The sequence below is a fragment of the Stegostoma tigrinum genome, chromosome 4, assembly GCF_030684315.1.
Source record: "Stegostoma tigrinum isolate sSteTig4 chromosome 4, sSteTig4.hap1, whole genome shotgun sequence".
Classification (NCBI taxonomy): domain Eukaryota; kingdom Metazoa; phylum Chordata; class Chondrichthyes; order Orectolobiformes; family Stegostomatidae; genus Stegostoma; species Stegostoma tigrinum.
Window position 1 is genome coordinate 71,110,952 of NC_081357.1, and position 25,338 is coordinate 71,136,289.

General features: G+C 36.4%; 2 protein-coding genes across 3 annotated transcripts in view; one reads left to right on the forward strand and one right to left on the reverse strand.

Annotated features, from left to right (window-relative positions):
- The window catches only part of med23 (mediator complex subunit 23), a 96,814-nt gene that overhangs the window by 57,027 nt on the left and 14,449 nt on the right, over positions 1-25,338 (reverse strand). Inside the window, exons 3-16 of one of the 2 annotated variants that reach the window (XM_059645407.1) lie at positions 20,295-20,382; positions 20,059-20,183; positions 18,901-19,012; positions 17,818-17,916; positions 17,256-17,357; positions 14,851-14,920; positions 12,744-12,856; positions 9,267-9,362; positions 8,754-8,771; positions 7,825-8,025; positions 4,684-4,827; positions 4,441-4,586; positions 2,880-3,125; positions 2,106-2,248 (exon numbers count right to left, since the gene is read on the reverse strand). In XM_059645407.1, coding sequence (XP_059501390.1) covers positions 2,106-2,248; positions 2,880-3,125; positions 4,441-4,586; positions 4,684-4,827; positions 7,825-8,025; positions 8,754-8,771; positions 9,267-9,362; positions 12,744-12,856; positions 14,851-14,920; positions 17,256-17,357; positions 17,818-17,916; positions 18,901-19,012; positions 20,059-20,183; positions 20,295-20,382 — 1,703 coding nt within the window. The remainder of the gene's footprint in view (positions 1-2,105; positions 2,249-2,879; positions 3,126-4,440; positions 4,587-4,683; positions 4,828-7,824; positions 8,026-8,753; positions 8,772-9,266; positions 9,363-12,743; positions 12,857-14,850; positions 14,921-17,255; positions 17,358-17,817; positions 17,917-18,900; positions 19,013-20,058; positions 20,184-20,294; positions 20,383-25,338) is intronic. The other variant, XM_059645408.1, reaches the window with a different exon arrangement.
- The window catches only part of LOC125452266 (venom phosphodiesterase 1-like), a 155,325-nt gene continuing 154,254 nt past the window's right edge, over positions 24,268-25,338 (forward strand). Inside the window, exons 1-2 of the mRNA XM_048530470.2 lie at positions 24,268-24,300; positions 24,984-25,044. The gene's annotated coding sequence lies outside the window, so the exon portion shown is untranslated. The remainder of the gene's footprint in view (positions 24,301-24,983; positions 25,045-25,338) is intronic.

The following is a 25,338-nucleotide window of genomic DNA, read 5'->3' on the forward strand; positions in this document are numbered from 1 at the left end:
AACAGCTACAGAGTTACACTCCAGGGAGAACTGAGTCACAGAGGAAACTCCAGATAAAAGAGCGAGCTGGAAACCAAGCCTACAGCAGAGGAATACTGATTCACCTGCCATGGGCAAAGCTCCAAGTGCTCACGTTGTACAGCCTGAACTCAAACAGAACAAAATGGAGGGGCCAATGTGAGGTGGAAATATTGTGACCTTGTACAAGAGCAAAGGCAATTGCCATGATTGCAACAACGAGGGGAATCTTCCTGCAAGGAACTGCAGGTAAAGTATCTACATGTGGTGTTCTTGTCAAACTGTACATCCTAACTAAACAGAAATACCTGGGATCCCAGTGTGCTTTAGAACTGGAAAGTCGGCAAATAACAAATTTCCTCAGTTTCGAAGCCAGAGAAAATAAAAGGTTACTGCTCCTGTGAAAGCCTTCAATCTCACCAAGGAGCACAAGTAATCTATCTAAACTACCCATTGAAGCCCCTCGATGTGATCTCCTTTATTTGCAACATCATAGGTGGATAACATCAGCTACAAAAGGACAAGATCAGAACCTTTCAGAATCTGCAGTGGGTTCAAACGGGTATATTCTGGTCTGACACACCGTTACATTTTTTTCTTGGTTGCTGTTATATCCCTCCAGATCATCGACAGAAGACACTCAATTACATACAAAACTAATTGAAGCCTTGCTTGTCTGACATCCAAGAACAATGGTGGACCAAGTCCTCAATAGAGTTACTCCACACTATCGTTGCTGCATATTCTGTACAACAGCAAATAGATGGTGTCCTTCACGACTAATGGAGTTTGATCGGATCATCTTAAAGATGATAAATGCTGTTGTCCACGATGTTGCTAAATTTTCGGCAATAAAAACGTGATGCTGGAGGTTGTTAATAGTTGGACATACCCCAGCTCCAAAATCATCAGTAATCTGGCTATTTATACTGAAGTCAACACAACAACCACTAAAGCTGTAGATAACACAGTGTGGAGCTGCAGGAGCGCAGCAGGCCAGGCAGCATTAGAGGAGCACGAAGTTGATGTTTCGGGTCGGAACTCACTAAAGCTGTAGATGTTTTGTCCAAACTGAATGGGTGCATGGAACATCAGCATTGTGACCAGAGAACCCCAAAGGGAGATTCAGAATGCTGTATCCACAGTGCACAATTCTGCAAAATATATTTGCTGGGCTGGCAAAAAGACTGAACTGCTACCTCTTCTGTATCAGAAATATCTTTGGCACCTCTTGCTAGGTAAGACTACTGATTTGGGTGATCTGGAGTGTACCAATACCAACTAGTTACGTTAGTTGCTGAGTCAATGATACTTTGGCTGGTTCAGTCAGATTCACTGAATAAATGGCAGCTGTCCATCCAAAGACCTTCTGTACGGTGAACTGGCAGCTCTGCCACAACCACCTGGGCATCCATACCTCTGCTAAGGATACTAAGTGAGCGAGAAAGATGAAACAAATTGACAGGGCAATGGGGATATAGTCCCCGACAACCATAATCTCTGCAGGGCGACTCTTTGAAAGGGAGTTAGAAGGAGCAAGAAGAATGACAATTTCAGGTGATAAGTGGATCCAGTGAGAGCAAAGTCCAATGAATCTCACATATTCTCAGCCTATTGTCTTTCTTTGCAGCAAACATGTTGGAGGATATCACACCAAAGTGGGATTCCCGAGTCATGCTAGGGGCTGCAAAACAAAGAACTGGCTGCCATGGTGCAAACCATCATCCTATAAGACAGAAGAACGTCAGTATGTAGAGCAAGAAACAAGATCTTTTTCCATTAGTTTGGTATGGGAGACTGCAGTGGTAAAACTATTGTGTGCCACTGATTCCTGAAATGTAATGACCAACATTATTATTAAAAGGGTACGTCGAAAATCATTCAAATAAGCAAAATTTATCAGTAACTTTTAGAAATCTGGCAAGTAATCCACAGGTCTCAGGTTTTCCGTTAGCTCTACAATTTTGAAATAACGTAACATTTCAACTGAAAGATCAGTTAGTCTTCAGAAATATATCCTTCATAAATTAAATCTGAGTTGGGCAAAGGTGATTCTTCACAGATCCATCCAGAAATAGTACACTTACTGATAAAACCTTTAATTCCAAGAGATTCAATCTCCATATAAACTAGGAGACGGCTATAAGTTTCTACCAGAGCAGGGGCCAATGCTAGGCTTGATTTGGCATGGGCCAGTTTAATCACCCTTGTAGCTATACTGTGAATGAGGCTGAAACACAGAATATTAAAATCAGTACAGGCTGAAGCATTACAATTTAGAACAACATACAATATAGAACTGCATTAGTGTGCTTCATTTATTCATTACAGTTACATTTCTTCAAACAAGCAATTGGGACTTTCAGCTTGCAGTGCAAACTGAAGTTAATACTAATAAAGCAAAATGGTGTGAAAATAATACCGGATACTGCAATATTCTTGTCAAATTTAGAGGCAGTATTATGATATTGAAAAACGAAATTAACTCATTTTGAGTCAAAAAAAGAAAAAACTTATTAATTCTACTCAGGCCAATTAGCTGGGGCTTCCGTAACAGTAAATTACTTTTTAAAAAGGGAAAAAATATGGTGCCCCAAATGGTCTCTGAAGAGGACATTATTGCAATTTATGCCTGAAGAGTTATTTGTGCTTTCGGCATTTTATATTTATTTGAGCTTAGTGCAATACTATAAATCCTGTAATCAAACTATGCAATTTTATTTTGAAAAGTGTTCTTTCCTTTGACCCAATGGCATTTTATTACTTACTTGGTAAATGACTGATTGCAGTAATAGTAAAGGTTCATAAAAAACATCAATCTGCCATTATGTAGTTCAGCAAATTTGAATTCCAGCAATTACCTCATTTTGGCATGAACTGTCAGTGAATCTAGTAAGTTCATTGGTAGCGGGGTAATAGATCCTGAAGCTGTGCAGTTTGTTCCAGGAAGGGATATCCTCAAGCTTCCATTCCCATATATTGTTTCAACCAATACTCCCATAGGTAATGTAAAACATTCAGAATTAGTAGAATATGCATTACACAGCAAGGCAATCTTGTAATCATTCATATGTAGACTCTTGTTTCTTAAACTTTGCTGTAAAAATCTGTATTAAAAATGATTAAAGTTATTAATTTTGCTTCATTGATTATTAATAAATGCACATTTGATTTTTACTAATGTGACATGATGTTTTTCATAAGAAAGTCTTCTAAACATATTTTCTTTAATAACACATTTACTGTAATTTTCCTGTCTTCAAGAATGGTTATGAAAGAAGGGGTTTACCTTCTTTATAGCATATTCCTGTACATACTCATGTAAAAGTCAAATTGTGTAGGCTATTTTTTAAAGTTAAATTTATGGAGCCAACTATTACATAAGTACTACTTTTGAGGAGACGAAATTCACACTACAGTCCAAAATACCACATCATTAGCAGAAGCCCAATTGATCTCGAAATTAATTAAGAAATAAACACAACAAATTACAGTAATTACCGGTACTTCTGTGATCCAGTACCGAAGAATGAACAGGGCTGTGAGAGGTAGAATCTCTCATAGCATCACAGCTCATGTGAGCGTTCGCTATTGTCAGCGGATAAGAACAATCAGATCAATTATTCTCCCTGTAAATTAGAACCTGATTATTCTTTCACAAAGTAACCCCGAATCTTTTCCATTTGCCCCCATGTCCAAAAGCTCTCTGTCACCCCGAGTGAAACAGTAAGTTGGTGGATCCGAGCTCTCACAATTATTGGGTTCATTCTTTTGAAATTCTGATAAAGGAATGAAACCCAATGAAAAGAAATCTACTATTAAAATGCTACGGTTTCCTGGAGTCGAAAACAAAATCCTACCAAACCTGGGAGACTGGATGGCAGCACTTTATCTCCACCTGCTGCTCACTAACATAATAATGTTTGAAAACTGAAATGCTGAATCCAATTTTCATCCCCATCATCAGATTAAAGGCACACTTGGAGAAAGTTCTTTGACAGATGAGAATGAACACCATCCAGCACGTGAAGAACTAGGCTTGACTTTTACATGAGATACATGGAAAATTCAAGATTTTATGGCCAAAAACAGGGGGTCAACTTTAACATGAGACCGACTTTTACTTGAGTTTACAAGGTAATGTTTTCTGTTTAATCATCTTTAATTTTGAAAGACAAATCTTTTAGGATACAAAGTCAAATGTGTGTCCCAATGGTAATGCCATACATTTAGCAAGCTTATGAACAAAAATCTCACACTAATTTTATTTCTATTCTTTTTTCTGGCACTCAGAAACAGCACTGCTAGCGAATTACACTTGCCTGTAACATCATTTGGAATAATGTATATCACATGTAACAGTCATGCACAGATCAAATAAAAAGCATGTTACTATTGAACCTTTACATTTAAAAAGCTTACTCATGATGAAGTTTGAGAGAATGAGGGATCGGTATCTGCAGTTTGGAGTTATCATTTTGTGCCTTCCTATTGAGATGAATCCAGATACAAGTCATGGCAAATGCATGAGTAGACTGTGGTTTGCTTATGTCAGGTACAGGAATGCACTGGAAAATTTAAAAAAAAGCATTTTAGAACCTTGAGATGCTCTTCCTTTTGGATTTAAATATATGTAACATGATTCAATTGATACATAAATCCTACTTCTTTCTCTGGGTACAGCAGATCAAACAGCTTCATTACTGGGAGGAAATCAGCTAGTGCATTCTTTTGGATACTCCCAGAGATGAATTGCAACAAAACCCACATCAGATGGTCCCGTCCTTTTATTAGACCTCGGCCTGCCAGCTATAAGATAAAGACAACAAAGTTGTGAAAGATTACTTAGCATTACAGATGACAAATAATTCTGAGCTGGAAAGGAGGACTTCCACAGAAAAGTTTTATTCTGAAAATAAAAGCGAGAGACATTACAGAACTCCAATAAATGTGAGAAATGAAGGAAGAGTGGGGATGAGAGTTCAATCAAGATCATAGAAATTGGAACAAGTGAAGGCCATTTTCGGTCTTTAAGCCTGCTTCACCATACAATAGGATCATGGCTGATTTGCTATCCCCACATGCACTTTCCTGCCCCTTCCCCATAATTTCTGAAATCTTGAATGATCAAGAATCCATCTATTTATCTCAGCCATAAATATACACAAGGACCCTGCCCCCACAGCTCCTTGTGGCAAGGAGTTGCCCTTTGGTCCTAGACTTTCCCAAGAGGGAAAGTATCTCTCAGCTTTTAACCGGTCAAGACCCTTAAGAACCCTGTATGTTTCAATGAGATCATCTCTCATTCTTCTAAACTCAAGTGAGTACAATCCCAACCTGGTTAATCTTTGCTCATAAGACAATCCCTTCATATTAGGGATTGTCCAAGTGAGCTTTCTCTGAACTGCCTCCAATGAAATGATTTATTTCCATAAATAAGGGGACCAAACTGCTCAGAGTACTCCAGATGTGTCCTCACCACCACCTTGTACAGATGCTGCGGGACTTTTGTACTCGTTTATTTCAAATAACTTTAAACGTAGGCAGTTATTTCATTAGTATTCCTGATTATCTTCTGTGCCCATGTGCCAGCTTTCTACATTTTGCGCACAAGTATGAATTCAGGAAATCCTGCTGAAAAGGAGGAATTGGAGCTGCCCTTCAGTGGCAGAATATGAACAATAATGTCATGTAGAGACTGAGCCACAAAGAAGTTAGAGATCATAAGGCTGCCATTTACATGTGTATTAGAGAAACTGTACTGCATCACTTCCATGTTTATACAAAACATCGCATTTATTTTTTGAAATCAGCACCTCGCATATGAAACCTTTTTGAATTTTCTCTCCCCTTTTACAATCTAACTACTCATGTTAAAGATCTAGCTGTGCCCCACTCCAGATGCATGTTCTTCCCACTGTGTTAACAAAGTTTACCTTTCCATGCAAGAAAACCTATTTCCCTCAATTAGTGCACATAGGGCATTGGTTTTCATAATAACTTTTGTCAGTGATGCCCAGTGTTGTCCGAAATTACATGCTTGACGTACCGCGATCCTTACACTGCAATTTCTTCACAAGTAAACTTTCTTATGCACATCTTGTCCTTTATAAACCCAAAACGAATGTCTCTGTTTAACCCATTCTTTTACTTTTATCTTGCTCTTTGGCTCAATAGTTCACTGGCAAGTCAATCTATAATTAGTGTTTGGGTTTCTGACTTATTTATCCTTGCCCTTTTGGAACAGATATTACTTTCATAATACTCCAATCCTTTGCCATAATTCCAGTTTCCAAAGACTTTCTGTAAAATTTAATTAACAGTCATTAACTCCTTTCCAAACTCCAACATTTTTACAAACATTAAATCAGTGAATTTTGTAACCTCAGTCTAATATTTTAAGTAATAGATCCGCTTCAATATTTAGCTCAAATAGTGGTTTCCTCTGTACTCTGCTTCGACAATCTCACTTTTCTGTTCCCTTGTAAAGGTAGATCAATATATTTGTGAATCACTGCCAGTCACCACCTCTCAAATACAAAACATTTTCCATCTCTAAACAGACCAAGCCCTGTTTAATTACTTTTTGACTCATGTCCATAAAAATCATGTTTCTGTATTTCTTTTACGTTGTTGCCTGTTGCCTGTCATTTCCCATTGATAACGTTCATATTTCTCACTTGTTTCATTTGCACTACCCGACTAGATTAGGTCTTTTGAGGCTTCATTTCTTTTTGCAAAAGTCAGTTGCATTCTCATGACCTCTGTCTCCACTTAGGCTATTTCACTGTATAAGTCAAACATCATGCAATCGTCTCAGGCATTGCTTGTTCACTTTCTGAACTACCTTTCTCAAACGTTAGCACTCTATTTTGGTGAAAAAGTGAACTGGGACTTTTTAAAAATCCCTAATGCAAATCTAATAAGTTCTCATCACTAGTTTCCTAACTTTCACCATAAAGTCACTTACACTTCACGCTTTAATACTCTATCTAGATCAAACATTGTCTTTGTTCTTGTTGGGTATTCAATATTCTGAAGAAAATTTTAATTCACTTACAGAGATAAAGATCAGGCCCATTGATATAACACAGTTTCTGGATACGTTCTAAGAAGCCCTCTCCTTTTTGATCACAAATGCCAGTCTTATCCTGACCTAAAACATCTTCCCAGAATTATAGTTGCTATCCCAACATACTCTCAAATCTCTTCAATTTCTTTTTATTTTTCAATGATCCATGATATATGCTCTATTCAACTAGATTCGTTATTATTTCTCTGGTATCCAGTACTGCATATATAATGCAGTACCTGACATTTCTTCATCTATCTCTATCTGAAATTGCTTTGTTTGTGCAGACTTTCTTTTCCATAATAGATCTTTTATTCTTATCCTGCAAAGTTATAATAGCATTTAAATACGGCATTTGGAACTATTTTCTGCCATTGGCATCCATGCATAGTCTTATAAGTGTGCAAATGACTATTTAGAACATAGAACATAGAACATTACAGCACAGTACAGGCCCTTCAGCCTTCGATGTTGTGCCGACCTGTAATTCTTTACTGATTCTAAACTGTACTATTAAAATTTTGCTGCACTTCTTAACAAGGTAAGAATCTGTCAAGGCTATATAATTTGGTACAATTCCTCATCTGGATTTGTAGCCTGCTAACATTCCAAATGCAAGGTGCACAAAATGCTGTATAAATTCAATTTATACTGTCATTGAGCAAAATCTGAGCAATAAAGCAATCTGAAATTATGTACTTTTATAACTTGGCATTCCCATATCCCAAACATACCTTCTGATGAAGTGATAACACCATGTGTGGAAAACTAGCAAATTGAAATAAGACAAAGAAAATGAGCTGACTCGAGAGGTGTTGCCACAATAACTGACTGGTGCCTCCATCATCAAATTTCTCCTCTGTTTCAGAGCGTTCCATGGCGTAAACCACTAAATCCACAAGCTGATCTTCCAAAACTGGACAGCGCTGTTTATGCTGTAAAGTAGACACTTATTACAGAAATGAACATTAAATACACAAGGTTGACTATTTATGCAAAAGAAACTTGACAAAGCATGAAATGCTAACCTAAACACACTGCGATGAGATATTTCAGAAAGCACCTAATTTGCATGTAGCGTAAAAAAAGATGCCAAGCACTGCAACGATTTGCCCTCTTCTCCCAAATCTACATGTCCAAAAACTCAAGTTTTGTTTTGTATTTTCAATGTCTCAACTTTGGCCAACAAGAAACATAACCACAAGTGTTCTGGTCAACAAATTAGTTTCAGGTTTTTTTCATATTTCTTCAGAACCTACATTCTATTACTACCTACATATAAAATTAGCATGCTTTCCATTTGTAATCATGAAACTGAAAAAAATAAATTGCACTTTCTTTGAAAGCATGCCTTACAAACCCTAACAAAACTACAGCTACTTTAAAAACATCTGTTGATTCTACATTATATTGGCAGTGTAACTACTTTTCACAGATCAACAACACAACATTTGCTAAACAACTTCTCCATGATGATGACTATAAAAATCTTAGGTGCAAGAATTGCAACAATCACACATTCTGTAGCAGACAGCGACAGACACCACTGCATTCTCTACGTATACCAGCATGCAGATCTACTTTATTCTCTAAATGGCATCAGTTGCTACCAAGCAGTCAGCATCTCGTTAGTCACAATACAACAGTAAGATTGTAAACATACCTGAGCAATGTTCAAGGTCTAGAGCATTGTAGGATGGGCAGGACAAGACAGGACAGAACAAAAATAAAGGAAGAAAAAAAGAAAGACATAACAGTGACTATGAGGCCAGCCTCAGGTTGCCCCAGACAGGTCAAGCCCCGCAAAAACCAAAATGCACAAGTTCTAATATTTGAGGCTGGCCTAATAGCTAAAAGCAATTCAAATAAAACTCAAATCATGTACTTCTTTACATTAATTCTACGGTAGTTTTCCACAAGATGCTGTATTTAAATATTTTACCATTCCCATCCACAAGGTGATACAAACTGGAAGGCTTCAAAATTTCTTCCCCTTCTATTTGAAGTCGCTCAAAAATAAAATCCATCATAAGACAAACTAATGCTAACTTATGATCTGGCTATTTTTGGTGAACACGCATTTGCTTATTTAGCCATAGCAACAGAAAAGAGAAAAAGAACAGGGCAGACTATATTTAGAAGTTAAGTCCATAGTAAATACATGGAAATACAGTACCTGTTTGTTCAGACCTAGCATGTTGCAGACCATATCCCTGGAGTAAGGTTGTTCTAAAACATATCTCAACAGAGCAGTCTGTGGGTCAAAAAGATCCTAAGAGAAATAAAACACAGACTTGACGTTCACTCAGTCTTTTTGAAGGGATTTCAAACACTCAAAACTCCACATCAAAGCAAAAACAGCAAATGGGATTTTATTTCAAGCAAAACATTATGTTGTTGGACATCTAAAACAAATGCCAGGTGCTGACGGAATTCAGCTGTGGCAGCATCAGTGCTAAGAGGAACTGTGTTAACATTTCAAGTCCAGCATGACCCTTTGTTTCAGAACCAAAGAGTCAAACGTGATTTTGAACTTGTTTGAGGAAGATAATTAAATGTCATAAATTATGTGCTTTACTATAAACTGAAATATCTGATGGTACATGGATCTTCATTCTTTTATGGCAACTATGATGGTGCTTTGATCAGGTGAATGTGACCCACTTCAGAAACAAATAACTAAGGATTTACTTTTAACCAGCAAACACTAATTCTATCTGAATGTTTGTCCTTTTCTTTCACCGATTGCATTTACTTCAATTACACCTGATGGCAGTCATTTAAAAATATCTGTAACATTTTAGGTGGTTTACACAGTTATTAAAATTAATGTTTCTCTGGGGAAATGTATACTGGATGGATTGGGATATTCATCTCAGTTATTTTATGCAGCATTCAGCATATAAATCCATGAAAAAAGGTTCTAATTTGAATTATACAGAATGCAATTACATTGGTCCATTGTCAAGTTAAATGCTGCCATTTAGTTAAGGATACCTGCCTTTCAACTTGATCCTAAGAGGTTTTCCAATTCAAGTTCTCAAAACAATCTCATTATATGATTAAACACTTCAAAACATCAGTAATAGGTTGAACTGCAACTACACATAAGCCTTTTTATATCTGCTTTGCATCGTACATTAAAACTATATGATCTCATTGGCTTGGAGGTGCAAATAACATTGAACTATATTTAATAAGCAAACAAGTCTTAATTTTTCCCTTAATGGTCTTGTGTAATTTTTATGATCAAGTATCAAAGGAGTTCTGCAATATTCTCAAAACAAACGAAGTGCAAAATTAGACAGTACTACATTTGAAACCAACCTATACATTATCACATCAAATCTAGCATCCTGATCCTGGAAATTGTTCAACATTACAAATCTAATCCTGTTGAAGTGAATTTTAAAATTTGACCCAAAATGCGCAAACATTAATGAAAACTCATATCAACTCCCATAAAATTTCTAATTACAATACACATATTATGGTCTGGGCACACAATATAGACCACAAACCAGGATGCCTATCTTACTTGATATGAAAATTCATTTTGAAACGATTCTATTTCTGAGAAGTCACAAACATCAGCAAATTAAATACTTACTTACCGACTATGCGTTCGGTCACCATACCCACAAAGTTTCTTACAAAAAGCTCCAAATTTCCAAATTCTTCCAGTAAATATACACTGCATCATTCAATGTATCCTTCCTAAAGTGTAGTGACCAGAACTGGGTGCAATTCTCTAGCTGCAGCCTAATTTGTGTTGAATCATCTTATTGCCATAAACCGCACACTTCTAACTTTTTTTAAAGGATTTTCCATTTGACACTTAGCTGGTGGGAATTTTCCTAAACCATTAGTGCAACTAAGGAAGAATACAACCAGTGTCATAATGGCAAAAGGCAACATTTAATATAAAGCCTCAGATAAAGGTGGTATTTCGTGATAGCTCCAGATACAAAAAAGGCAGCTGAGAAGAAACCTAAAATATATCAATATTGCATATCAATTCAATGAATTTTCAATTTTAAAAAAAGGCACAAATTAGGGACTAACACTAGTTGTATCCAAAATTAGGCTCCCTGGTTATACATCATTGTCTCTAAAAAATTACAAATCCTGGATACTTACCACTTTTACAGCTCCACATGATGTGTTGTGTCATTAACATGTGCAAGTAGTAACTGTCTTGCATTAATTAATAGAAGATTCAAGTTTACAATAATACAACCTTAAAATTGCTACCTTCAGTTATTTACTGAATATTGACCAACTTGCATCTTAGTAAATATTTTATGGCAGCAACCATATAAATAATGATAACTCATTTAAAATATTAGCACAAAATCAGATTTTACAATGTATTAAATAGGGCTTATTGAGCAAAATGACAAAATTAAGTATTACTATAACATGTCAATATGTAATTCAATTCTACCAATATTATAACTCTTAACATCTTTCTAAACTCACAAAAATAAATTATTCTGTGGTTTTAAGCATATTAACATTTTCTACTTTTGTTATGTAGTCGTACTTCAAAAATATTCCCACTTCACAGTCACCACAGGAATTCTATTAATCCATTCTTGATAAAAACCACTTAGCATAAAGAGTGAAGATCAAAAAGACGGGACAATTTAATCAAGCCATTCGTTCATAATTACTCAACAGCAAAAGGTGGGACCAGTAAAGTAAATAAATAACTTCTGCTTATTATTTTAAGGAAAAGTGCCAGTAAACACATGTAATAACTTTTGTATGGCAGAACAAGCCCTCTACCTTCATATAATTAAGTAAGTTCACATAAACGCATGAAACATGTAAATTTTTAATCTGCAATTCCTAATGGTAGAAATTCAGAGAGAAAATGTCTAAAAGACATGAAATTTAATTTGTTGAATATCTGCAAATTCATACCATTGAATAGCCTTTCCAATATTCTTTAAAAAATATCTCAAGTCAATGAACAATATTGAACTGATTGCAGGAAGTAAATGAGACACTCGATGCTCCATCACAGGACATGATCTGGATTAGAATGTGCTTCTACCTGCTGAAATCAGGAATTAGTGAATTCAATTTATCAGGTGACAAGATCCTTTATTAGTTCATCTTACAGTCAAGAAACCTCATAAAACACTTGTTTGGTGAGGTATAATTGTTCACAGTGATGAATAACAATTGTTGCCAAATAGTTAGCCTGGTTTTGAAAATGTGTGGAATGCTAATAAACAATTATGTCTATCTTAGAAAAAAATTGAAAGTTGTTTTAGGTTCCAACCTTACACATCATGCCCCACTATTTACTTTAAATTTTGTTTTTTTAAGCAATTTGATTACTAGTGTCTCTCATTTATTGGTTTCCTGTCTAAGAATATATATTGTTTGGTCAGTTTGACAATATCAGAGTGCAGGGAATCATCATGAAATTACATTGCAATTAATTGTACATCAATCCTGCCAGAGTTCTTCCCACTGAAATCACTAGGTCTTTCAGCACAGCCTTCTTAAGAGGGCAACAACGTGCAGCCTTGTTTTGTTATTGACAAGCTTAAGATTTTGAATGAGTGAATTTTCTACTTGTCTATTTTTTAAAGATATGAATGGAGAAATCTAAATTAAGTTAGCTGCACACATTTACCTTATCATAAGGCAAGAGTCCTCTCAGAGGAAAGCGAAGCGTTGTTGGATCCAGCTTCCAAGAATTACAAATTGCACCAGAATTGTTCACTACTGGTAAAAGACTGCAGCGTCCTGAACATTAACACAGAAAAAGAAAAGCAAGAGTGGTCAAAATTATCATTGAACTTTTATGTTATTCATACCATGCAAATAATTTCAGTGTTTAAACAATGAAGGAACACGAGGTTAAATGGTGACAATATTCAATTCTAAAACTTAGAGTTCAGTAGTTTTAAAAAAGTTATTTTAAATTTGGACAAGGCACCATTTTTTCTCAAAAATCTAATGAAATTCAACGCAGCGAAAGAGCAAATATATGTGTAATTAATCAATAAGATTGTTATTCTTTGCTGATTTAGTAAATGCATTTTATGACAATTTACATTTAAGTTAGAAAAATGTTCCAAAGCAAAGACATTACAAAAAAGGACACCGTATCAAAGAGCAGAGATTAGAAATAATGAACTTGCAAATGTTGGAAGCGTGGTTATGGTTTTGAAACAGACAAAACGGGCCCAGAAACCATAACCACTCTCCCCTACATCAAAGACATTTCTGAAATGACTGCCAGACTACTCAGACCTCTTGGCATCAGGGTAGCCCACAAACCCACCAACACACTAAAACAGCAGTTAATGAACTTAAAAGATCCTATACAGACAACAGACAAAACAAACGTCATCTACAAAATACCTTGCAAGAACTGTGACAAACACTATATTGGACAAACTGGCAGAAAGCTAGCCACCAGGATACATGAACATCAACTAGCCACAAAACGACATGACCCACTATCACTCGTATCCTTACATACGGATGAGGAAGGACACCACTTTGATTGGGACAACAAATCCATCCTAGGACAAGCGAAACAAAGACACGCGCAAGAATTCCTAGAAGCATGGCATTCCAACCGGAACTCCATCAACAAACACATTGGCTCCAAATCAATCTACCATCCCCTGAGAAAAAGAACAGGAAATGACATCACCAACGCAGGAAATGACATCACCAACCCAAGGAAACCTAACCAGATGAATAGAAAGCGGGACGTAACACCAGCACGTCGGAGGCTCACTGATGATGTTACCTAGAATGGTGACGAAACGTCTGAAAACTAACCTTCCAGCTCAGCGAGCAAATTCACATCCAGAACCTCAACCTGAGCTACAAATCTTCTCAAAACTCACTAACAATGTCATAACTGTCCAATCTTTTCAGTGATTTCTATTTTAACTTTAAGATCAGAGAGTAAAACCATGACATTTGCTTGTCAGATGCTGACTAATATCCTGCATGATTCTATTTTCTTTCAGATTCCCAGTACTTTTCTTGTACTAGTAAAGCTTTCGAAAGCTTAGCAGGTTGTTAATGAAAATAAAAAAAATCACAATATTTGAGTAAGACCTGACTGACAGCAGTAAAATTAGTAAGTATTCCGGAGGTGGTGGTTGAGAGTACGCAATCATTATATGGATTTGCTTAGACAAATGGCTAAATTTTCCCCTTTTCTTACTGAAGGTGCATATTCGTATATAGCACGTCAGCCAATGTCCATGCATCATTCCTGTATTCAAATAATTATAACTAATCCTTCAACGCTTCTATCTCAATAACTGGAGTTAAAACTGGGAGATCTTATGTCAGCACTTAAACACACAATATAAATCTTAATACACCACGCACAAAAAGGGCATAGGCAAATATTTTGGATATACAATCAGGCTCTGATGAAAAGTTGACCTGAAATACCAACGCCCTCTCAATGGAGGCCTCATGGTCTGTTGAATGCTTTCAAAATTAACTGTTGTAATTTTATGTTTCCAACATCAGTAGCATCTTCTACACAAGGGAATATCAATTTCAATGTGAATAACTCAGGTAATTACGGTTTCTAAACCCTATTTATGGGAACTAATCAAGTACTTCACAATAAATCAGGAAGGACGTGACTTTCAATCTTCACTGATTTGAACTTGAAGTTGTTAAACTGGAGACAGACATCAGGTTGCATCACTTGAGATTTAAAGCATTTATAAATCCAGAGAGAAACTTTGTATTCTTACCACAGATAGAGTTTATTCGTGCAGTAGGTCTAAAGCTGTCTACAAAATCAGATGCAAGATTGCCTAGTAACTGAAAGAAAAATCCCAAAACAAGAACCTTTTAGGTAAAATAGACAATTCGAAAGTATCTGTTAAAGTTTACTGGAATTAAAGTAGTTTGCTAAAACACAGTTCAGTTATCAGACAGTTACAAAACAAAAGATTTGCACAGATGTGGGCTTTTGTACAAGATGTCTATATTTAGACCAAAATAGGATGATACAAGTTGGTGCACATGTGCCATTTCACAAGTCAGTACCTATACCTGAAACTAAGTGCACTAATTCAGGTCATTTAATTGTATCTTTGAATTCAAAATCTGTCAACACTTCAAAATGTTTCCTTTTATTTAACAAATGTTATTTTAAAAGAAAATGCATTTTCATTCCAAATAGAGTTTTAAAAGTACGTATCACGTAAGAATCACTCTTGATAATTTCGCTGCTCTATTCTTGGAACATGCTTGGAAAGTGAATAACCTTACAATTGTCAACTATTCAAATGAATTTACAAATATGACATTCCATTTAATTAACGGAAAGTATTTTGAAATATTATTTCATTTCCCAGTGAGTTTTAATTCTCAATTTATGCCGAGTTATTGCATTTGCCTAAAAAATAACATTCTGTGTTTAATCGTACAAGTATCAAGCAGATGATATGACAAAGGACATCATGAGATTTTGTTCTTGGTACAGAGAACAAGATTATTCCCCTGCAGATTGCCCTGACTAGAATCAGCATGTTTTTTATGGCTCACGTTTTGGACTCAGTCATATTATGCAAAATCTGCCAAACACTGGGAGGTCAATTATTTCCAAAGTTGAAGGACATAGTCAACACCTGTCACAAGACATGGGAGTTTCCGAGGAAAATTAACCAGCCGGACAAAATCAAACACGATCAGACCAAACTGTATTTCATTATGCCAATTAGATAGCAAATTATGCATGGCACGATAAGATCCCCCATCCCGATAAACCACAACTGAAGCTGTATACTCTAAGATTCACATGCATTCCCATCCGTAGGACACATATTATTACTGTTCTTCGAAATGCAACTGTTGTTACATCATCAGATTCACCATAAATGTTAATTTACCCACAGAAATCATGATGTAGAGTGGATACTCGGGTCTCAATTGTTATGCTCTCTTCAACATCAGTTTTTCATGAAACTGCGGCACTGACTCCATTCTTGGTGAATGTCATTGCAGGTATATTGGACTGATTTTGGTGACAAGTTTAAGGTGAGCCTACTCAGTGACACCACGAAGTATAAATGCAGAGAAGTAGATAGTTGTGGTAAAGAACTAATGATTGCAGAATTAGTCTGTTTTCTGGAAGTAAGGAAAGGCACAAATATTCAGACATCATGAGGTCTATATTTAAAAGAAGGATATTTTGAAGCGTGATAAATGCGATGAGGTAAATTTTAATAAACAGCAAGGGACAGGGATTCAGAGCTCAATTATTACTTGAAAGATTAAATTCTAGGTTGGGTTGAAGAAAATAATCTCGGAGTATAAACACAAATTTTTAAAATTGTGCCACAACAAGGTAGCAAGGCCATTAAAAAAATACAAAGCAAGCATTTAGCTTCATTTCTGGAAGGAAGGAATTGACTTTGGAATTCCTAGAGGGTCGGAGCTGAAAACTGTGCACCTTATATGAAATCTGTACAAAACATTGGTTAGACCACACACTGCTGGTCAGTATATTCTATCAAAAATTAGAGGCACTGGAGAGGGTGCAAAGAAGATGGCTCTTGGCATCTTATACATATAAAGGAAACGATTGGCAGACTGGATCACTTTTACCTTGAAAAATGTAGTTTTAAGACCTGACCAAACAAAGGTATTTAAAATTATGGCAGGTTTGGATAACAGCACATACAGAGAGAATATTTTCTCTTGTGAGGAAATGTATAACTACATTCAATGTGAAACAATCACCAAGTGAGATAGGGGTTTCAGAACAAAACACTTTTTGATCCAAAACATTGACAGAACGTGCTATTCTCTGTCAGATTGAAGTAATAGTACCAATGCACTTAAGGGGAAGCTAGACAAATCCATGTGGGAGGCAGCAATAACAGACAATGATGGTAGGCTTGAATGGGGCATAAATGCTAGAATGGACTGGTTAGGCTGAATGGCTTCATATGCCTAATCAAAGCAAATATCGTTCCTTCTATGAAATTAATGGTTACCACATAAAATATCAAGTGCATTCTTTTCATGTCAGTTTCATCTACTAAATGGAACACATATCTCTTACTGACAAGGTTCTTGCATCAATAAATGTGAAGATTATCCTCTGGTTTCTCTTCTTTTCAGAGAAAGAACAGCAATGGTCTCTTACCCAATGAGACAATTTTCCTTCAGGATAAAGCTTCCTAATCTCAGTAACTGCAAAATATGCTGGTAATAGACAAGCATTTCTGTCCAAGATATATGCTACAACCTGGAAAGAGTAAAGCAAGGAAGCTTTGTTTAGAATAGATCAACATAAAACAAAAATCTTCTTCAGCACAATAGTCAAAAACTGTTTGAAAAAGACCAATTCTACTTATTTACACAAATATTAACTAAAAAAATACTAATTTTGCACATCAGGAAAAATGTCTGGGTTTGTAATGTAAGCAAGGAACTTGGTTCAAAGAAAAAACAGATTGGAGAGTTGGTTCTATCAGGTTAAGAACCCTATTTCAGATCCATGCTCTCTTCAAGCTCAGTTCCCAATGAACTGTGCAACATTGACGAATTTACATCCTAATTTGTTTTCTAGACTAATAAAAGTGAACATCCTCCTTTCCACAAAATTAATGCTAACTATGTAAAACATCACATGTATGATTTTCCTGCAAGTACAGCTGGAAGCAATTTTTAAGATCAAAGACTGTAAAATGTCACTAGAAACTTACATCTTTAGCTGTTTGTAGCTGCTGTACAACAGCAGAACTGACTGTGTTAGAGATAGTTTGAATCTTCTCTAGAATTGCCTTCAACAGGTCTCTTACACCCTAGAGACAGAGAGTAAATTGTAAGTTACAAGCTGGTCAACAAATACTCCTTAAAATGCACTAACTCAACGCCCCAATAAGCTTCTTAAAATAGCAAAGCTCACAGAAACATTAGTTAAGGCACCAAAAAAAATTATAATTTGTGTAGTTGCCCAAGAAACCTATAGGTATTTCTTTGTCTATTCAAATGAAATGAATTATCATAAGCAACATTTATTAGCCTGGAACTTGCTTTAGTTAGTGAGGCAACAGCATTCACCACTGGCCTTGGAAAAAGCTGCCCACAAAGATCTAATCATTTCTCTACTGTATTTTTATCCCTCACTCCCAACAGCAGCTTAAAGCTGGTGCTGTCAAGGGATGTAATAGCTGTCAGCACGCAGATTAACGGGCAGTCCTGCTGAAAAATTCACGCAAAGCAATCCAGGAAGTTAAAACGACTTAATATGCTTTATTTTTAATTTAAAATTAAAAGCAAAATAAGTTATGATTGGATTAAGATAGAAACTAAATTAAGGCAAAATTAATAAAATTCCACATTTGATTTTATTTTGTTATGCAAGGGATTTGACTGGCTATTTGTGCCTCAGTCTTTTTTTAAAGCAGTAATTATGAAGTTAGAACATAATAATAAAAAAAACTAGTTGCCCTTTAACCAATGAGGCACAAAATTTTTTCATGATTATTTCGAGATTAGCAGATCGAGCAGAAATTCTGTCAATGCATAGATTTCCTGGTGATTTCAGGCATAGGGGATTTACAAAATGTAGCCTCTGGAAATATGTGGCAATCACGGACAGCGACCTCGTGAATTACATGTTCAGAATCTAGAAGCTGTCAGGCTCAGTGGCATAATGGCAATCAATGTTGATAATTTCTTCATCACTATTACCACAAAACTAAGCCATTACCACCTCAAAAGTGAATTACAAATTCTCCTGTTTATAATGGTAAGGCAACTTAAAACAATTTTTTGTACAGTACCTTGTAGTCAACGCCACCTATTATTTTTCGAATGAGTTTAAACGTTAGAGCCCAAAGTTGCATTCTTTCCCATTCCAGACTTTCAGAGTTAATTAAAGACTCGCAGACCAGTCTGCGAAACAAATACAGAATAACCCTTTGGAATGTTATATTCAAAACGGCACCATCCATAACTTACATAAAGCACAGAACTATTATTATTACACAAATCTGAACTACTAAATACAGATTACAGTATCTGCAGATTTTGCTTATAGTCAAGACACTATGCAAAACAAGTTTCAAGGAATACGAACACAGATATGAGGTGATGTTCAATTTTAATGATCACATTATCATCATACAAATGAATCTAACAGCGTTACATCTTATTTCACTTCTGAAGCTCTATTCAGTTAGTGCTGGAAAAAAAGAAACCATTCTAAGGGGGATATTAGAACGAATGCCAAAACATGAACGAACTTTGGAGACAAAGTCATTGACAGCATAGCAGGTTTTTAACTAACTACAGAACAGAGTGCAAAGTTGACTGTAAATTGTGACTGCATTTGAATTTACCTGTTTGGCATTCCTCCTTCTTGACTAATTCATCATTCCTTCAGAGAAATTCATCTCTTTTCATAAGAAAGCATTTTCAGAAGTACACCAGAAATAAAGTTGCAATTGGAACGGCTTATCAGAAATTAGAAAACAGCTGTTGCACTGCTCTAAGTGTCAGTATCTCTCACAACAGTACAAACCAAAACAGTAACATCAAATGTTCAGCTTTGCATTCTAGACACTCTAATGGGATTTTATTGTCCATCAAATAGATATGATGAAATATATTCCACCACCAAGATAATACTGGAAAATGCCATTAGAGGACTCTAATCTGGATTCCATTTAAGGTAGTTTACAGAATGAAAAGGACAACTTAGTGCAAAAAACCTCATTGCCAGATAAGAGCACAATAAAGGCTACAGTTACTCAGATTTAAAATGAGTGAAGAAAATGAAAGTGGAACTTACGAAGGAAGCAAGTAATATATTTAAAGCTACTGTGCAATATAGCAATTGAATTTTCAAACATGCAATATTACATATGAAGTTTTTTATTCCACTTTAAAGCAATCACGTTTACTACGGTGCTTTTTAAATTTTTTTTTGTCAGTTATACCTCGGTGGTAGCAACCCACTTTCAACTGCCATAGCCAAGCAGTCATACAGAAAGGAAATCCTCTTGGGGTTGTGCTGTCCATGAATGAAGCGAACAATCCATTGCACACACTGCTCATGGGATTCCTGATGTTCAAAAAAAATGTATCAATATACATTATACTACCTATAAAGTTTGCAAAAAGCTAGCCAAACTGGAAATATACTTCAGACAATTGCTAGTAAATAGATTCTAACCTGAGGAAGATTTGTCCAGAGTTGCCTGAAAGCTCCAAGGCAACTAATCAGCTTGGTTTTCTCATCTTCAGCTGAGTCCATAAACATACTATGAAAGATAAATAAAATAGTATGTTAATTTCAAATATTCTTAAGGTACATTCATATAGAAAGCTTCAGCAAAGGTTAAGCAAAGTAAATAAGTGTTAGTGCCCAAAAGCTATGCGAAGAAAATATTTTAGAACAATTCTTCAAATATTTAACTGCCCAAATAGCTAAACATTACAAGAAAAAAAATTGCATCTTGCAATGTAGAGACAAACTTCTTGAAAAATGCTGTCATCCTCCCTAAAGAATTGTGGCAACACTGAACAGTAGCAAAAAAGAAATTTAGGCAATAACCAACATGTACTTTGGATTAAAGCATGATTTTTAATTATAATGCATTCTACGTCCACCAGCTATCTCAAGGACTTTATATCCAAACAAGTACAATTAATTCTCGATAAGACAGTGATCTGTTTATATTCTTCAAACATTCATCAGATTAGAGTCAGAGGTCAAAAGTACAGAACAAGGCCTTTCAGCCCATCAAGTCTACTTCAGTCAAAACAACCACCTAACCATTCACCTAACATGTTCCAGCACATGGCCCATAGCGTTATATGCCTTGGCATCAATATGGACCTTAAATACCTAAGGTTTGGGGTTTCTACCTCTACCACCTTTACAGGTACTGACTTCCAAATTGTCACCAATCACTGGGTTAAAATAAAAGATATTTTCTCACACTGCCTCTAAACCTCCTGCCCCTTACCTTAAATCTGCGCCTTCTGGTCCTCAATTCCTCTACCAAAGGCAAATGTTTCGTTCTGATTACTCTGTCTATGCCCTTCATTATTTTATACATCTTAATCATGTCCCTCCTCAGTCTCCGTTGCTCCAATAAAAACAATCCCAGTCTATCCAATCTCTCTTCAAAACAAACTCTCCAATCCAGGCAACATCGTGGTAAATCTCCGCTGGTTCTCATATTTAGACAGTTTTATAACGTGTTGAAATGCAAATAATAGCATAGCGGTGTAACATTACAGTGGTTTACCTCTGTGCATGGAAATTAATCTCGAGACTCCATATTGCAAAGTTAAATTGTTCACAAAATAAAGCCAAAATTTGGTCGAGAGGTTGAGGGAGACGATGATTAAGTAGAGCTGAATGCCTCCCAAAGTTGACAATATGCATGGATGCTGTCAATGAGGAATGTGACACAATTTAACTGTCACTCCACTTCAGGATGTCAACATAGTAATTGAAAATAAAATAGAAAATGACAGGAGGTTTATCAGAAGGGAAGAGACATTCCATAAAGGGGAAAAATAAAGCAGTAGATGCTGACTGTTGATTCACCAGAAGAGTCCAATAGATAGAAAGCAACATTCCTTTTAATATCTCCATGGTGCATGGGGCTTTTGCCCTCTACTGCATAGCTCCTTCAAGGTTTTCACTTGACTACATATCTTAAAAGGGACTGTAACTTGGGCACTACCTGGCATCCCCTGCATGATACCATATTGCTATGTGTCCATACATTTGTGACATTTAGAGGGAATGTCAGTGGGAAATGTGGAATGAGAAGAGGAACAAAGAGATTAGCCCTGTACTGACGTTGGTGAGGTTAGTACAATACACTAAGCATTAACATTTGACTTAATGAGCCCTTTAGAAAAGATTGAGAAATGCAGAAGTATAAGTTATGTACATACTTAAAGCCTGAGACAGTTACAGAAAAGACTGACCATAATGAAAGGTGATGAAACAAGGGCAAGGATTCCACAATCAAGTACCAAGATTGCAGAATTAAAAGATAGTGAATTTAGGTTAATAGAAAGGGAATAGAGCAGGGTCTGATGGGAGTCAAAATGAGGAGCTGAGATTATTGGGTCAAACTCCAAAGCAGCTGACAAAACACTCACACTTCAGAGAGTAATGAAGTTCAACATTGAGGGGAGGGAGGGGCGTCTTTGTTTTTCTAACTCTGTCAGCCGCCTAAGGCAGTAAAGTCGTAAAACTGCATGAGAATGGACATCCAGCCTGTTGAGGTTTAGCTCTATGCTTCAACAGCTGGTCAGTGATGACATGTAAGTTGTTCTACTTTTCTGAAAATTTTCAAGTTAGTGTGGTAAGTATACTCAGCCAAATGTAATTTACTCTTTTCATTATGTGGGACATTACGTACACACTACGCAGTCTAGATGAATACATCTGCAGCAAGTATCAGTGGTTGTATAAGCTGGAGCTCCAGGATTCCGAACTATAGGGAATGATAAAAATATAGCTGTGCACCTGTGACACTGCTATATGAACAGCTCATGTGGCCTCATACAGGTTAGGGCACACAGGCAGCTAGCAAGTGGGTAGCCATTAACAGTATCAGAGCATATCCTGCTTACTAATTAGTTTTCCGATTAGGATACTGGTGAAGATAATGGTTCCTCAGGGCCAATATCAAATCCTTGACTCCACAAGCAACACAGTCATACAGGAGAGTAAAAGACAATGGTGGTAGTGGACTCCATACACAGGGGATCTGACAGGCACTTTGGCAGCAGTAAACATGCGTCCAGGATATGGTGCTGTCTAACATAAAAGGCAAAGAAATTCAACAAGTATCCTGCATCTGGGAAAAGAGAAATAGTTAACACAAAGTCTGGTTTGACTCTTTGGAAGTGTTTGAATTTCAGAAGAAGAGACATACTGGACTCAAAACTTTAATTCTATTTCTCTTTCCACAGATGCTGCCAGACCTGATTTTCTCCAGCACTTTTTAAGAAAAAAATTCAGATTTCCAGATCCACAGCATTTTTATTTTATTATGGTGTGCTGCCTCTCAGAACCAGAGGCCATAGTCTGCATTTCAGTAATCACGGGAGTCCTTCTGGTGTCCTGTGCTAGTGAGCATAATAGGAGGCTCTGAAGAACAGTCACTGGAGTCAAAACATTAACTCTGCTTTCTCTCCATGGATGCTGCCAGTTCTGCTGAGTCTCTCCAAAAATTTCTGTTTTTGTCTCAGATCTATTGCACCCAGTGTTCTTTATTTTATTATACAATAGGAAGATGGATTGATGGATACATAGCTGGGAAATTGGTAATGGGGGGGGGGGGGGGGGGGGGACACATCCATCTTTCCTGGCAATGGGATCAGTTCAGGGGCAGGTGAGATCAGTCAAGTTATACAGGTCCCATTTTAACAAGAATGCGATTGATAATCACACAGGGTGAGTTGCTAGTGCCATCGGGAGAGTTTAAGTAAGCTTACAAAGGAAAATGGGAAGCTGAGGGGGGCACAAATTGGCTAGAAATAAAACTAGTAACAGGAAGTAGAAATGTAGCAAGTGAAATCAGAAGGCTGGTGAAACAACTGTGAGCAACTAAGTTTGACATTATAACCCAGTCTAAAAAGACAAACTAAAAAACATTCTAAATCATCTGTGTTGTTCTAGATCTTTTGTGCAGTTAAAGATCTAACCACCATAGCAGTCAACAAGTCATCATAGCCTTACTAGACCATAAGGCTGCTCTTATTAGACAGAAATGACTGGTGGTGATTTAACCTGAGGGCCATCATACCTCAGGTGAGGGGAGAGGTTAAGGAGGAGAGTCCTTCATGGTAACCTCAGCTGGTAATGGGAATTGAACCGACACGGTTGGCATCACACTGATTCACAAACCAACTGTCTAGGTAACTGAGCTAAACCGACCTCTGGTTGCAGGGTTACCAAGACTGGGAACTAAATGTTAAATATTTAGGAAGGTCAAAAAAGCGAAAAGGAGATGATATTGCATTGATAGAGAGGGATAACCTCAGGTCAGAAAAACAAATTGTGAAATCTGTTTTGGATTGAACTATGGAACAAGAAACTATAAACATTGCAGGGAGTTGTTTAGAGATTGCCAACTGCTATGTGGTTCGTGGTATAAATCAGGAGATTAGAGAAGCATGCAGCAAGAAGAATACAGTAACCACAGGTAAATTTGATTAAAGCTATTAAGCAGTAATATTGTGGAAGTTGAACTTATGCAATGTGTTCAGTAGTTTTTAAGAGCACTATGTTGAGAAATTGATTAGAGAATAGACCATGCTAAGTCTAGTATTACATAAGGAAAAAGGGGTAATTAATACACTTGTTATAAAATAAATTTTAGGGTTAAGTGACCATAATGAGGCAAATTTCACATTATATTTGAAAGTGAGCTAGTTCAATCTAAAGCCTATTAAAGGAAATTGAAAAGGTGCGAGTTTGACTAGGAAAATACATTACTAAATATGACAATACACAAGCATTTGCAGGCAATTACAATATATTTTACAACAACAATACATTCCTTCCAGGCACAAAAAAAATCCAAAAGTATGCATTAACCGGGGCTACCAAACAAAGTGAAAAATTGTATAAGTTTAAAAGGAAAGACCTAAAATTTGTCCGAAATAGCAACATATCCAAAAACTGGGAGGATTTTAGAATACAGCGAAGGATGACCCAGAAACTAAGGAAAAAAATAGAATACGAAAGTAAACTAGCAAAAGCAATTTTTAAAAATCGTTAAAGTTTCTAAACATATCAGAAAAAAGGCCAAAGAATTTATAATGGAGAGAAAAGAAATGGCAGAAAAGCTAAATGATTATACTGTGTTCATCTTTACTTTCGAAGATACTAGACATCCCCAAGAATTGGAGATCCAAGGACCTAGAAAGAATGAAGGATTTTGGAAGTGAGTATCAATTTTTTAAAAAGTTATTTTGGAGAAATTAATGAAATTAAAGATTGAAATGTCCCTGGAACCAGACACTCTACATCCAAGAATGTTGCAAGATGTAGCTGTGGAGATAGTGGGTGCATTGAGGTTGTCTTCCAAATTGTATAGATTCCAGAGTGGTTCCTGCACATTGGAAGGCATCATATGTCATTATTTAAGAAGTCCTCATATCAATAGCAGAGAGAATTAATAAAAGAAAGTCAGCAGACATAGCATACTTGGATTTTCAAAAGATTTTAGATAAAGTTC